The 15,391-nt window shown below is 38.8% G+C and overlaps 1 protein-coding gene across 1 annotated transcript; it reads left to right on the top strand.

Annotated features, from left to right (window-relative positions):
- Nucleotides 1–2,036: 2,036 nt before the first annotated feature.
- Nucleotides 2,037–15,124, top strand: LOC139742972 (uncharacterized). The gene is made up of 3 exons (XM_071653479.1): nt 2,037–2,245; nt 11,030–11,409; nt 12,050–15,124. The coding sequence occupies exons 2-3, from the start codon at nt 11,103–11,105 to the stop codon at nt 13,411–13,413; spliced, it is 1,671 nt and encodes a 556-aa protein (XP_071509580.1). The 5' UTR covers nt 2,037–2,245; nt 11,030–11,102; the 3' UTR covers nt 13,414–15,124.
- The last annotated feature ends 267 nt before the right edge of the window (nt 15,125–15,391 follow it).

Genomic DNA, 15,391 nt, shown 5'->3' with positions numbered 1-15,391 from the left:
AAATGTAAAAGAAAATTCAACATATTTTCACTTTTTTCGCATAATAAAAGAGCACTTGACTTGCCTCTTTCTAAAGGCAGGGGGAATAATATTACCCATAACATTTGTCGGTAACGAGTCAGGGGAATGTGTATACTTTTTTCAAAAGATGGAATTTTGTGAAATTCTCTTTATATTTTCCTTATATTGTTGTACGCATGTGACATCTAGGTTATTCATACACTGCAGTAGTCTTCTCATCCAGCGGGTACTGCACAAAAACTTCAAAAATTCATAACTTTTGAACGGATTGTCTGATTTTCCAAAAACTTTCAATGATGTGTTCTACTAATATTGCTACATTCTCTCAATCCTTATGTTTATGAAGGTGAACTTGTCCTTTAAGATTACATGCTCTTTCCTATTTCATGAGAGGTTTCTCATTATCTCACTTGGGAATGTTGAAAACATGAATCCCCACCTTAACCAGTACTGTACAGTCCCTTTAAGATGCATTTTGCCCTAGTCTCAAATACTATGTAATCATTATTTTGAACTAAATCAATTACTAATAGCGTTATGTATTACACATTTATACCTGAAAAAAAGTCGTTATTGTCAGTTGTGGTTTTTTTTTGCGCACGATCAATGGAAAATTGCAAGGTGATGACATAATCAGTTCACTCGTAAAAGTTCATATCAGCTGTTTTAGAACCATTTTAGAAAAATTTGCAAGAATTCACGATTTCATAACTTCTCCAACTTTTGTCTGAATTTGATTGAATCTTCACTGTTATGTTGTACTTACGAAATTTTATTCTTTCTTTTCAGACTAACCTTTAACTGGTCTGGAATTCCTCTTTAAGTACAACTCCACACCTTGCTCTATATAGTTGACGTCAATTAATAAAGTGTGACCAGAAAACCAGAATGAAAAAAGGTTGATCAAAATTGGACATGAGATAGGAAAGTTTCAGAAACTTAAAAGCTTCACATGTTTTTACCAAGCACACGCAAATTAAAAGATGTGACGAGTAATCACCATACAACACTTCCATTCATTTGTACTCCAAAATGTACACATATTTTGGTCAATAATTTAGCAACTGGCACGTGCTGCATATTATATCAACATAATATAAATGGGCAGAATTATATGAGAGACACGTGAAAGAAAGTTTAGAATAATGTGATTAAAAGTTGCTTTAAAGCAGGATACTGTATTCTACACACACACACACACACACATACGAATAATACACACACACAAAAATATATTACAAAGCTTAATTGATCTGGATAGCATATATATGAGACAGAAACTTGCGCTTTGTGAGATCAACACTCACTACGGGTTTATCATTATGACATCATCCCTTGTATTGTCTACCCAACACTGTTTTAGAAAATTTCTTTGCATCTATATAATTTATATATATATGTGTGTGTGTGTGTGTGTGTGTGTGTGTGTTTGTGTTTGCGTGCATGTGTGTATGTGTGGTATGTCATGCGTCTATGTATTGATATTAAACAAGTAAAAAAAATAATATGAGCATGTGTTAACAAAGCAAATTTATTGTTTTATTAATGTGACCCAAGGTGGGACAAAGTTTATGATCTATTGTTAACTCGCCAAGATCAGTTCAACTTTTGTCACTCATCCAAGCAGATTTGAAAGAAAAAGGAAAGCCCTCTGTTTCGAATTGTTATGAAGTCCGACGTTACTTTTGTCAAAATATACACTGCAGCTAAATAGTGGGATGTTTGTACTTCGTGTGGATTACATATTGATATACCTCTAAACGGATTGCAGGGAAAATACTCATTATTTGCATGTACTTTTCTGTTGTTGGTATTCTCTACACATCATCCCCTGTACAACAACTCAGATCCCACTCGAAGGCATTCAACAGACTGTTGCTATTGGCACAGCTTTCTTTTTCACTTGAGCCAAAATATTTGTTCGCGGGAGTGTTTGCGCTTCTGTAGACATCGCAAGACGTGCTTGATGTTTATGGTACAGAGACAACTGTAACCGTAATCGTAGCACGAGGGCGACAGCTTTCTGGAGTTCACTACTATTCATCCGTTATGATGCTGATGATAATGTGAACTTCTTCATTTTTCTTTCACTCATGTATTCGCATGTGTGATAGTGGGATAGTGGATGATTAAACACGGATTTATCGAGCGGAGTTGGAAACGACACAATTTGGTTGGTAGGACGGGACAGAGTCGAGAATCTCGAGCAAGGTAGTCCAGAAAAGTAAGTACGGTTTCATTCAACAATCGTCATTGTCTAATGAGACAAAACCAAAATATTGAAAAGGCTCACTATCGTAACTATACCAATAAGAGCCCAAGTCCAAGCTTCTCTAGAGCAGAATTTTGAATCTTGGTTTACAATACTTACGTCGATAATGATTGGGAACATTTACATGCATTAAACATTACACCACAGTCAAAAAAAAACAATCTAGTCGTTGTAAGCATCTTTCAGGATATCTCGGAGAAAACAAAGGTTCATATTGATTTTAAGATGAAACTGACAAATATTTACAGTCTGTAAAACTATTCCTGTGTAAAAAGCAAAACGATGATACTATTTCTCTGTTTGGCGGATTAGATACAACCTACTTCAAAGATATGATAATTTTTGCCCTTGTTACTGACGATTTATCATGGTGTGCGATTTAGGACAAAGCGTTCGACAAGAGACCGTTGTAGAATATAGTGGAAGGTGTAAAGAGGCAAGAATACGACATAATATCATGCAATAAACTGATCAAAGATAAAGTAAGTTTAGACGTAACATGTCATTTTTACACATAGCTTTATCCACGCTTTCCCATACAATCCTATTTGATTCAGGTTCATGAGGTCTCTCTCTATATACCTCCCTCTGTAAAGAGGAATATGAGAATGTACATTTGATATACCGTATCTATGTCTAGATGTGTGATATATATATATATATATATATATATATATATATATATATATATATATATATGTATATATATATATATGTACATATATTAGAATTTTTCCACATGTTGGACTTCGAGTGTTATAATCATAAGAAGAATGAGTCTGACATACGCCATCTGTATAGATCCAACAAGAAGGTTTTTATTTTTTATTTTGTGAATAAAAACCTTGTTGGATTTACAGATGGCGTATTTGAGGCTCGTTCTTCATATATATATATATATATATATATATATATATATATATATATATATATATATATGTGTGTGAGTGTGTGTGTGTGTGTGTGTTTTTTTTTTTTTTGTGTGTGTGTGTGTTTGTGTGTGTTTACACAAAATATATTTGCAGGTAAATATTTTGTTATCTTTGCGGATATATCTTACATGTCGATAGTCTGCAACACTATACATGTACTTTCATTATATCAAATCAAGCCAACAGGATCGAGGCAACCATGTGTCCGACGTAGATTAGATCATACAGTTCACTTTGTGATTAGGCAATAGAAGGGTCTTAAAGGGACATTCGATGCGACTGATAAAAAGTATACTGGATGTTTCATTAAGACTGGACCTTGAATAAGAGAGAGCCATGGAATTTTAAAGTGCCATATATGTCTTCACCTTTAAAAAGAAGAAGAAAAGGAGGTATCAGGAACAATCATTGTATACGAAATCAAGAGGAGGTAATTATCTCACAAGTCTTCCACATAATAAATTGTACACAATGTGATTAAAACAAAAAAGGTGGTTCTTTTTTGTGTGTGTATGTAAATAATTAGGCAACTTATTCACTTTTCCCCTACAGAAAAATTCACAATAGTAGGTAAGTAAAAACCTATAATAATTTTTCTGCTTCGATACAGGGAGAACACTTGAAGAGTCAATGGTTTTGTTATGATTGTTTAATCATTTTCTTCGCATTATTTCGTTGGTTGGTAGTTTTTTTTAAAAGAGTCAAATGTATGTGTGTGTGTGTGTGTGTGTGTGTGCGTGTGCGTGTGGGAGTGTGTTGCCCCCTCCCCCGTGGCTGCTAACACTTACTCTCATCAGCTTCGTGTGAATGAATGATAATATTGATTTAGAAGATTTGTGCACAAATCATAAAGGATATCATTTCAGTTGATGACATTCAGTTTGCGAATATGCGGTTGCTCCCAATAATATATTTTCATAAAAATATGTGAAACCTTAAATATCCCATGAATTTCTTAATTCATTTTGATGAAACCTCTATATATCATTCTGTTCGTCTAATTCTTATTCTATTTCTCTACGCCGATTTAAACATGGGCTTTGTCAAGGATATCGGCCTGCCTCGGAGCATTACCACTTACGTGCGGTCTAGTGTGCGGTCTGAAAATAACCAACAAATTTAATGGCCATGAACAGGCATGAACTAGTATGTGCATAATCTTCATAATTGTCATAAAGATCACTGTAGAACAGTATAGAAATGCAAACTTTATACATGTTTCACCATACATTGTAGTGTCAATGTTTGAACAATACTGTTGATGACCCCAATACTTATGAAGGACTGTGATAATCGTTGACGTTTCAATGATTATTTGAGCCATTAAGATTACGACTTTGAACGCTTAAATAATGCTAATTAGCAGTATCGCATGACAGTGAAACAATTGAATGCCTGCGGCAGCACGTACAGTAGCTATCTGTCGTCGTTAAGATATTATGTGCATTCTGAAAACCGGATAAGGTGTAAACGTCATGTCATTTATCATACACCATGTTATCAGTCAGATGTTGTAGACATGTTAAAACCACGTGTTGTTTATCATTGAATATGTTCTTTTTTCTGATACATATCCGGCTCAATAGTGCAATTTGAATGGCTAAAACCATGGTATATCTTTATCGGGGACTACCCCCCCCCCCCCCATCATTCGCATAAGTAACGAAGCTTATCTCACCAATATTAGATGATTTATGACTATTGTACACATAATCTATCTTTTGCAAACCCATACGCGTACTGACTTAACCGGTCATGTCACGTACGCAGCGGAGATTATTGCGAAGTTCGTGATGGCGTTTGGCCAAAGTCAGTTCATTGTCGGCAGGTGCGTCGATCGATATTGTCATTACACTGATATCGACATGGTCTTTCGTATCAATTAGATCCACCCGCGGAGAAAGGCTTCAAAACCGCTTACCAAAGTCAAACGGTATTTTTCAATTCGATAAACTAGGTCTCCTTGTCACAGATCGATCACTGCACCATGTTGTATTATACCACCTCATCATTTTACATTCCGAGCGACCGTCTGACGTTTGATTTGATTAGCGTCTGTATAGTATCTACTCCATCAATAATCGCTTTGCAGACAAGCATGATGACTTTATTACTCGTGGGCTTTGAACACGATACAAGTCATGGCTACTGAGTTCTGCCTCAAATCTCAACGTTTTTTAATCTATGACGATCCGAATTAGCAATTTTAAAACTTAAAGGCCTTATAAGCATGCGTCTTTTTTATACCTCGTCCACTGTTCGGAGAAAATTTACTAATGTATTCAAGGTTACGCATGTATTTCGCTGAGGACGTATGAGCCAATCTGATTCATCAATTTATTATCAATTACTATGTTTCTTCATAAGTAGAATCCAGATTACATACAGCAGATGTTGCTATGTCGGGCAATATTCGGACAATCTCCGGGTAGTCAGAAACAACCTTGGAGATAATGACATGCGTAATACGAGTCAAATAATGATTAGTAAGTCGAATGCATCATAGTTGATAGTTCTGCATTCAGGCTGTGGATAACAGTCATGTGATGTCATCGCGTCCGAGTCCATTATTATCACATGTTACTACATGCTCCTCAATGGGAAGATAACGTTATATTGACTTGTTTTGTTTTGTTTTTATTGTAATCGTACATTTTGATGTCACTCGGTGAAAGATGCATTAAATGTGTATATACGTGATATAATGCCTAATCAATATGTCAAGCACAACAGTAATCATGAGAGGGTAAACATACACAGTGCCATAGTCCACAAAGTCGATGTGATGTCTATTGTATTACGCTTCTTTATTTAAGTGTTCTATGATCACGTGGACAATGTGCGTGAGAGTATCGTAGATAATGTTTGTCGGAATCTCAACATCGGTCATTCCTTTTCGTGAAAGGCTTCCTCGTATAGATACCCTGATACCCTTGACACGCACAAAAACCCATTGTTGATTATCAAGAAACGGTAGATACCTTTTGCCCCGCAGACGACTCCGTCGATCGATCGGTGTTGACTCCGCGCGCAATCACCGCCGTAATGATATGGGTTTAATCGATATCAGCTCGAAGATCATCGATCCATGTTTGTATTGACTGTTTACTGCAAAGGGCAATGAGGTGATTTCTTCATGGGAAAAGAGTGCGTCTCGCAAGCAAAATGCTCAGTACGTAGAAGTGCAGATGCTCTTATCATACTTACATTCATACTTACATACATCCGTGGATGCTGGGCTGTAGATGGATTTCCGAACTAGGACGACGTCTGAGGTAGGCCTTTGATAACGTTTGTGACTGTTTCTATCCGACATACATTATTTTATAAATGGGTTTTGAAATGTGTGTTTCGGCTATGCATTAATACCCGACTGTTGATTGAGAGCAAAGGAATTTGACGGCTGAAATAATGAATGTTCGTTTCTTCTCTATTATACGCGAATCGTGAGACAAATTGGTAAACAAATTGATTTATTCTCTTGTGCTTGTTTTCATTAACGAGTATATCTGCTTTGTTTTGTGTACTTGCCGTTGTTTCTTATTACCTTATTGTAATTTGAGTAGACTTGCATGACTTGAGTTTATTTCCACTTTCGTTCTCTTTCTCCCTCTCTATAACTTTCTCTTTTTTGTAATTAGTGTATAACAAATCCCCGTTTGGTCTTAACTTTACGCTTGATAAGTAGACAGCAAGCAACTGAAAATATCGTAAAGGTTTTCTGCATTCAATAGTATATGCTTGCAGGCTTTTCAAAAATTTTTGGCAAGTTTACCAACAAGTATAGATGGCAATTTGCGTATAGCAGAACCAATTCCATCAGATATCGTAATATCACGCAGGCGGAAGCTACAGCCACTTGAGTTGTTATGACATATAAATAGCATTAACTCTCGAAACTTTCCATTTCACTGTAATTGAGCGACTCATTGTGTCGGTGTGTGCAAGTGGGAATGCATGTGATGTAACGCCCATCGAGTGTAGGCCCTACCTTCAAACCTTCAACTCAGAGCTGTTTTGGTTCCGGACCCCGAGAAGCAAATTTTTAAAAATGAGCATGTGGGTACTGTGTTTTGATAAGAACTTAACATTCAACAGTGTTCAACGAGTCGGTTCCCTGTGATTTTTCATCATTAATATCGACAATACGGATACCGAATGCACTGGCTTTATTCTCTTCAGACTCATCAACCCATAAAATTATTTTATATATATGTTGTATATAAAATGTCTCTCCTAACAAACTGAAGGACAATTTTATTAACTGAAATGCAACATTTTCAAAATAAAGACAGTCTAAAAGTAAATAGCAAAATATTATGGCCCGATTATTGTAGATTGTATATGTGTGTGGATTCTCACTGAGCTTTGCTTTTATTCGGAGGTTACTATATTCTCGCCGCTTTGCACAAAATCATGTAGGCCACGATGGTATGATATTAATGTTAAATGTAAATTTTGTCTCATGATTCCATAAAATCATGATCTTGATTTGTTTTTAATTGCCGTGATGATGATAACGATTGTAATAATGTAATAATATCACTGTTTAGAATGCATAATTAAGCTAAATGAAAGTTACATAGAAGTCGCACTGTTTCCTGAGCAGACGGGTGCATGTCACGAGACCGACATCCACGAGTCATACATCCCACGAGTCATACATCCCACGAGTCATACAGCTCACAAGTCATACTGCTCACAAGTCATATATACAGCTCATGAGTTATACAGCTCACGAGTCATACAGCCCATTAGTTCGACACTCAGCTAACAAGGCCCATGAGACCGACGTGTGGTATCTGTCGAACTCGTGGGCTGTTTTTATACCTAGTGTCGAACTCATGGGCTTTATTTGCCTAGTGTCGAACTAAATAAATGGGCTGTATGACTCGTGAGCTGTATGACTCATGGACCTCTTTTCAATGTCGAACTCGTCGGCTGTATGACTCGTGGGTGCCAGTCTAGTGGGATGACCCTGAGCAGACATAATGGCAACGATAGCAATAACTACTTGATTATCTAAACAATAATTGTGATTTTACAGTAATATTTCAATTGAAACATCACCATGAATATATTATCAACTATATTAGTATCATAATATCTTTAAGCATCTACAGTCATTATCATAATTTTTGTGACCTTTCTACTGTTCTGAATTATTATCTGAGTATACCTCAGTTGCACATAAATGACAGTGTATGTACATTGTAAGTTACAGGTACATGTTGTACTTGTATAAATTTAATGAAATATCTTCCTATGAATTTGACGAAGTTTTGGGAAGTAGGGAAGAGTATTATCTACAATCATAAAGATAAAGATATACGTTTATCTATCTATATATTGTATACAATGAGGAATCCAGACGTTAATAATGCATTGCTGATTCCCTCCTTTTATTTTCTATATGTGTGTATGTATATATATTATTATCTATTACATATACATATGATAATTACATATATATACATACATACATATATATATATATATATATATATATATATATATATATGTATATATAGCCTTAATTATTCAATGCTGTATTTGATTCACTTCTTGCACACTACCAATGCTACATAATATGACTTAAACGTAACGATTAGACATAAGATTTTGTACCTCTTATCGCTTCTCCTATCTTGTCATTGATAAGTAGACCTGCGTTTTTCCACTGATGCACAATAAATATTCTCTCTGTTATACATTATTAGCAAAGATGTCTATAGCACACCTATTTTCAACTATACATCAGACGACGAAAGTCATGTTCGATTCTTTTCGTTTCGCGCAGGATTCTATTCCTGGAAAATATTTTAGAAATCGATATACATGTAGTATAAGCTGAAATATAGAAATATATGCATACATATGTTAACATATCAGTTCAGTTCAATTTTATTTTTATATTTCCCTATTTCTCAAAGGAATAACAAACTCGTTGACAGTGGTACAACGAATTGAAGTACAATGTATACAACCGTGTCTTTGGCAGTTTGGATTGCACATTAAAAAAAAACCAACACGTACTTAACACAAATGTTAATGGTCATAATGGTACGATGGTGTCGCAAAGCAGTAACGGAAATATGACGGTGCCAACATATTAAAGAGGTACCCAAATTCATTGCTTGATGTACAGATTGTTGCTTTTTTCTATCATGGCACATCTATCAAAAAGGAGAAACGAAGAAAATAGAGTCAAAATAAAACAGGTTAGAGAAAAGAGTCGTTGGATACGTCTTTTGTATATACAGAGACGCCAACATGGCAACGCAGACCTATTTAAAGACAAAGAAACTATCAACAAAAACGAGCGCTATTTCTGTACATCGATTGATCGTGATTGAACTATACACGGGACAGTTTTACTTATTGATGTTGTCATGTCGTGGATATTCAAGAACAATACCATCCCAAAAAAGAATGAAAAGAACAGAACAGAGATTGCGATTTCGTATTGTCACGGGCAATGTAACAATTACGAGAATGTCATAGGCCTTTGTACGAGTTTGGCCCGTCCCTCTTCAACACCTTTATATCCAAAGTATTGCAATCATAGTTGGCGGTCACCGAGCATTTTCTCTGTCGCCGCTCGGTCGATAGTCAGACAATGGGCGGTGTGCTTCTGTTTCAACACTTCAGAATACGATCATATCACTCGATCGATCAGATTTACCGATAACCACCATTCAGAAACACGCTCGGCTTGCAGCAGCAAAGAATCAAGGTTGATAATAAACCAAAGACTACAAATGCGTTTACGTTTAGCTTCTGGTATCGGCCCGGAGGGAGGGTTTTTAGTTGTGTTTTTCTTTTTATTTTATTGCGGGGGGGGGGGACTGATTGGGAGGGTAAAAACTCACGTTAGTTCATTTGTTTAGAGACACATTTTGTATTTGTATAATCCTACGGGTCATCTATCTAATCACCCCCTTTTCTCATTCCTGTTAGAGAAAGATTCCCTCGCCCGCGCCCTTAAATGCACATATCACTCTTGTAGAGCTCAGCCCTAGTCACGGCAGGCAACTGATCGCAGAGTATCGATCATACTTGTCGATAATCTTTCACATCAAAGACTTGTTACACTCTGCGCTCACCATAACGACCGTCCTTGTTCGATGTAATTTGGTACATGATGATTTATGATGTCTGACATAATTGTGTATCAATGTACGTGATGTAGGAGGGATTTAGATCCACAGACAGAAATTTGATTTGTTGATTTGATATTTGCGAAACTTTTATCACTCGAGAGCAACCAAATAATTTGGACGTAGGCCTATCAACCTGTTCTCAACCAGCGAGATTCCGAGATCCACAGATAGTCTTTGCGCATAATCCAACAGGCTACTTCCTTTAACGCTTTCATTCCTCTAGATTTACTTGACAGACTTCTCTGCCATGATAAAGCAACCAATTGACACAAGAATGGTAATCAATGTGAATAGCAGCATGTTGTTTCCCCATGAAATAGCTAGCACATACACTTCATCTTTTAATCTGATCTATAATCACTTCCTGTCAGTTGACGATCAAAGAAATGTAATGCCATTTCCATTTTCTTCGAATGAAAGTTCGTGACTTACTGTATTTTGAAGGGGAATAAATCCAATGCACCGCAATGTCTCTTTATATTGCGAGTATTGATATTGTGACGCGTTTACTTGGGAATATTCTAACTGTGGTCTATCTTTTTATGACCCGCAGGCCCTCAAAATATTACGTTGACAACGTGATGAAAACGCAGACGTAACAACAATAATATTTTTTTTCTTCTTCCCCTTGCCATCTTCAGATTGTCGTCATGAATCTAGAACCAACGTCTGTAACTTCTTTGGAGTCACGAACAACCATCGCATGATAACTGCATGGTTATCTTCACCATGACGAACGTGGAGCGGCTAGCCCACCCTCTCCAGAGCCGAGAATCTGGAGCGAACTCCTCCGCCGGGCCAGGCGCCGGCGACGATGAAGAGACGCCGTGGATGGCCCAGTACCGCGATGCACGCAAGAGGCAGCTCGACTGCACCCGTCGAACTAAAGCCCTGCGGCTGAAGCTCCTCAGGCAGCAAGAGACGGACCTGGAGAAGTACCGGCGGGGAATTTTGGCGGGCAGCCCCTCGAAGGTTAGAGTGGACTCGTTCAGCGTGGCGAAGTCTCCGACGAGAAAGAACGGTAGGCAGTGGTTAATCCTTTGAGTGTGTTTGAACTAGCTCATATAGGAGCTGCCGTGTATAGTTCCAGGTGCACATACATGAATCTGACGTTAACTTAAACTCACGGCTGCGTAAAAATAGTGTTTAACGAAATTCGATGTCGCGCAGATACGCTGGATGTTCGCTGACTGATATAACAATCCTCAGAGTGATACATGTACTTAGGTTGGCATCATAAGATTTCTTTCTCTTTATTTCCCAATAACCTCTCAGTTTGTCCGATGCTGAAGTTCTTACCCGAATGAACGAAGGCTATAACGAAGGACGTCAATCTTGGCAATGTGTCAGTGTTCAAGCTATCTGAAGAGAGGATATCAGTATTGATGTAAATGCACTTGTGACTGATTGTAACTGATGTTCATATGTTAAAACGAATTCAGTCAATTTTGAGGATTCAAATTGAGAGAGGTAGTGAGGTAACTTTAGCTATGTTCATTTACTACAGTGGTTTCGGTTTCAGTTTGTCTTATTTGAAATGGTCACATTATAAACAAGATTATAAAAGAAAATCAAGATAATCCTGACATGCTATCCGAATAAAAGGAACACGTGAAAAGCAACAACCTAACATAATCATCATTACTGGTCTGACTTTGTAGGGTCCATCTCACCAAGGCGGCGGATGCGAAACTCATCACCGCGTCGAGATGCGGCGTCCAACTCTCCTCCTTCACCGGTTGCTAAGCAACCAACAAAGGATGTTATCCAGCTGGATGCTGCGATGGTACGCGACCCACCCGGTGAGAAGGGAGAATCGGTTTCTGCCCCATCAACATCCACCGGGCAACCATGGCCACGCAGACAGTCCGCTCCACAACTCCGCAACCCGCCTCGGCGGCTGAAAGCTCTGGAGAGATACCGGAACGTAACGCAGTCAGACTTCGGGAAGCGCAGGATGGATTTCAGAAATTTGCGGAAGGCACTGCCTCCGCTAAAAAGTGGGCAAAACGACCAAAATAAAACTGCGAGGACTGAAAATTCGGCCGAGGTTAGGGAAAGGGATGTAGGGCTGGAAATTAAACCCTCAACGAGCAGTGAATCTCTAGTCAAATTCCGGCTTCCTCTAATGGAGTGGGGGAAACGTGAGGGCGCTATCATTCCGCTTTCCGGCAAGCACTTGAGAGACTTTGTGTACGGTCAGAAGAGTCTCGCAGACGACGACGCGGGATCGCGGTTAAATGCTTCGAGAACGTCTTGCGTCGTCTGCCAGTTGCAACGCGCGGGAAAAGTGAGCATACACGTGCCGCGAACGGACGTCGTCAATCATGACATACTGAACCACTATGGGTGTGGTAATCACGCTGAGAAGGCTGGCAATGACGACGTCGATGATCCACCTGCAGATGTAGGTCGTCTTCGACGGAATGTCGATGACACCGTGCCACCAAAAGGTACAGAAATAATTGACAACTCTAGCGACGGAAACGAGGTCGAGCGTGATGGACATCGCGATGGTGACGAATTTCACATCAGCAGTAGATCTAAAAGCCGAAAGCGAGAAAACGACAAGGATCAAGATTGCCCCATCGGAAGCCGACTTTCTCTCACTCACACGAAAGCAACACCATCGAAAACATTCCACCAACTCGACAAAGACACAGAGAGTGATGGTGATGAAGTCGGTATAACTTCACGCCAAAACAATATTGACGAGGGCACCTCCGATATTTTCGAAGAAGTCGATATCCCCATCGTCGCAGAGGATGAAAACAACTTCGAGGACGAGAGCAAACCGTCGTCGAGCACCGTGAAAAGTGACATCCATCGCCGTTCTGTAAATCAGATGATTAGTTCTATTCAGGAGCTCGCCAAGTGGTACGAGCGATACCCCAGCACGCCGGTCCTGTACTGGGAGCGGGAATTCCAGGAGACCCTTCCTTACTGCCAGCGATACAGACCACGTGACACGTACATCCACAGCTTTGCTCGTCTATCGTCTGGACTGTTTTCTACGTGGCCATAGTCTATGGTATCAATAACTTGGCAGAAACTCACCTAAAAGCAGTTCGTAATTAGCTCGTTTATGTGCACATTTCCTGAATGACCTCTATTATTTTTTTCTCAGTTGTTTAGGCACTTCACTCGTTTTCAGAGCGACATTATGCGTAAACTTGCCTGACGTAACAACTTATGGAATTCATGTTCAAACAAGGAGTGAACTGGCGTAGACCAGGTGACCCGAATGGCCCATCAATTAAAACTTGGGAAAGCAATCCTGTCATTGTTTTGCATTGAATGCATTAACGAACATTTCATCTATTATTACCAAATACCAGGCTTTAATGTACACTTTGTTGCAGTCAGGTGGACGTGCCGGCAAGCACTATAATTATACGAATTACGTAAATGGTCATTGCATCACAGGTTATTACCTGCGTGAAGTTACAAACAAACACGCCTGTTAGTCGCAAATGACCCTTTTCTATTCATGTGCAAAGAGGAACTACAAACTGGCTTATTGTCATGACATATTCTGTCTGTTATTTGGTGTCATTTCGGTATATGTGAGGATTCCCACCGGCATTTAAAAAAAAAAAAAACTTTTCCTAACCAGTTTTCTTTTTTTTCCTACTATGGTCGGTTGCCTGAGAAATGTAGCTGAGACTCTTTTCTTCGATGGCTGCCTACACTTTCTTTCGGCTAAACTTTGGCCACTGATCGAGACTCTACCAAATATCCGAACGCCGACCGCCGATCGCCGATCGGTCACACCTCGTTAGCATTAATTTTCTCTGACGGTGTGCCGGGAAAGTATAAAGCAGTGACATTGTCGAAATCTAACCTTTGAAGTGTGTTTAGATTTCACCTACCTGAGCTTTTGCATCAAGATCAATGTTATTATCTTATTCGTGCGTGACAGTTGAAGTGAAATTTCGTCCCCTGCGTCGTTGGCCAACTAAATGACTACAAACTAACTGACTACAAACTGGACTACTTTGGACTACAAACAGAATAAATTTCTGTGACGGATCTGTGGGGAGGGGGTTTAGGGGTTTAAAGACAATGAAGTTTTGGTACCTTTACAAAGTTTCCCTGAGTTTGCCTTGTCTTAGTTTGTGTTTCAGGTTAAAGTACCTTTCATATAACTAACACAATGAGACTTACTCGCCCCAAAGTGCTCTCATGTCTTAGTAATCATGCAATAAATGGTTTCGGAAATTTCGACGTAGTTCGAGGTCGAAAAATAACGGCTCATTCGAATTTTTACGATTTAGCTCCCTCAACGATCATTCTGCATGTAACTTGTGAGAACTGGATCGCCAGTTATCAATGTTCCCAAAGAATTTGATTGGTTGGTCCTAACACAGACGAGCAGTTTTGGCCAAGATGACATGGTGCGTGAAACTAAGCTTCACGAAACCAAATTTAACCTTCAGTATACCATCTGACTATATTCGGGAAGATACGACGATAGAAAAGCAATATCAAAATTAGGGATGTGAACAAGTTATGTTAGTTTGCTAATCAGAAAGAGTTGCATATAGTGTCCTCATTTGTAATGCATTAACAATGTACAATGTTGCTTCATTTTCAGACAATTTCGTCATGATTTCTACCTCTGCCAGCCAATTTCATATCGTGAAGAATCTAAGGGGAGAATCTTCGGAAATTGAAATTCACGGGTGTTGTGAATTTTCCCCGATTTTTTCCCCGATTTTTTCTTTTTGTGACGAACCAACAGTGTGTGTGTGTGTGGGGGGGGGGGGGGGGGGGGAATCCCCTCCCTCCCCCGGTTCTGCGGCCCCTGGATGGTAAGAAGGGAAAACATAGGAAACATAGTTCACTGTGATTTGCCAATTTGATTTATGAAAGAAATATAATGTTGTAGCTTGCGAACTTCCTCCGCTCATCTCGTCTTCCAAAGGCTGGGTTTTCAAATCTTGTGAGGTATTTTTGTTCTTTGCAACTCTACTTATAAATGCAGATTTTCGTGAGAGGAT

Source organism: Diadema antillarum, unplaced genomic scaffold (genome assembly GCF_040938485.1).
Source record: "Diadema antillarum isolate AM-2024a unplaced genomic scaffold, OU_Dant_1.0 seq00001041_RagTag, whole genome shotgun sequence".
Classification (NCBI taxonomy): Eukaryota; Metazoa; Echinodermata; class Echinoidea; order Diadematoida; family Diadematidae; genus Diadema; species Diadema antillarum.
This window is presented reverse-complemented; position numbering and strand designations above follow the sequence as displayed.

What these genes read in the sequence shown, in the direction of transcription:
- LOC139742972 (XM_071653479.1), top strand. Translation starts at nt 11,103, where the DNA reads ATGGTTATCTTCACCATGACGAACGTGGAGCGGCTAGCCCACCCTCTC. An exon ending in GTCTCCGACGAGAAAGAACG is followed by an intron (nt 11,410 to 12,049) that starts GTAGGCAGTGGT and finishes CTGACTTTGTAG; the next exon opens with GGTCCATCTCACCAAGGCGG.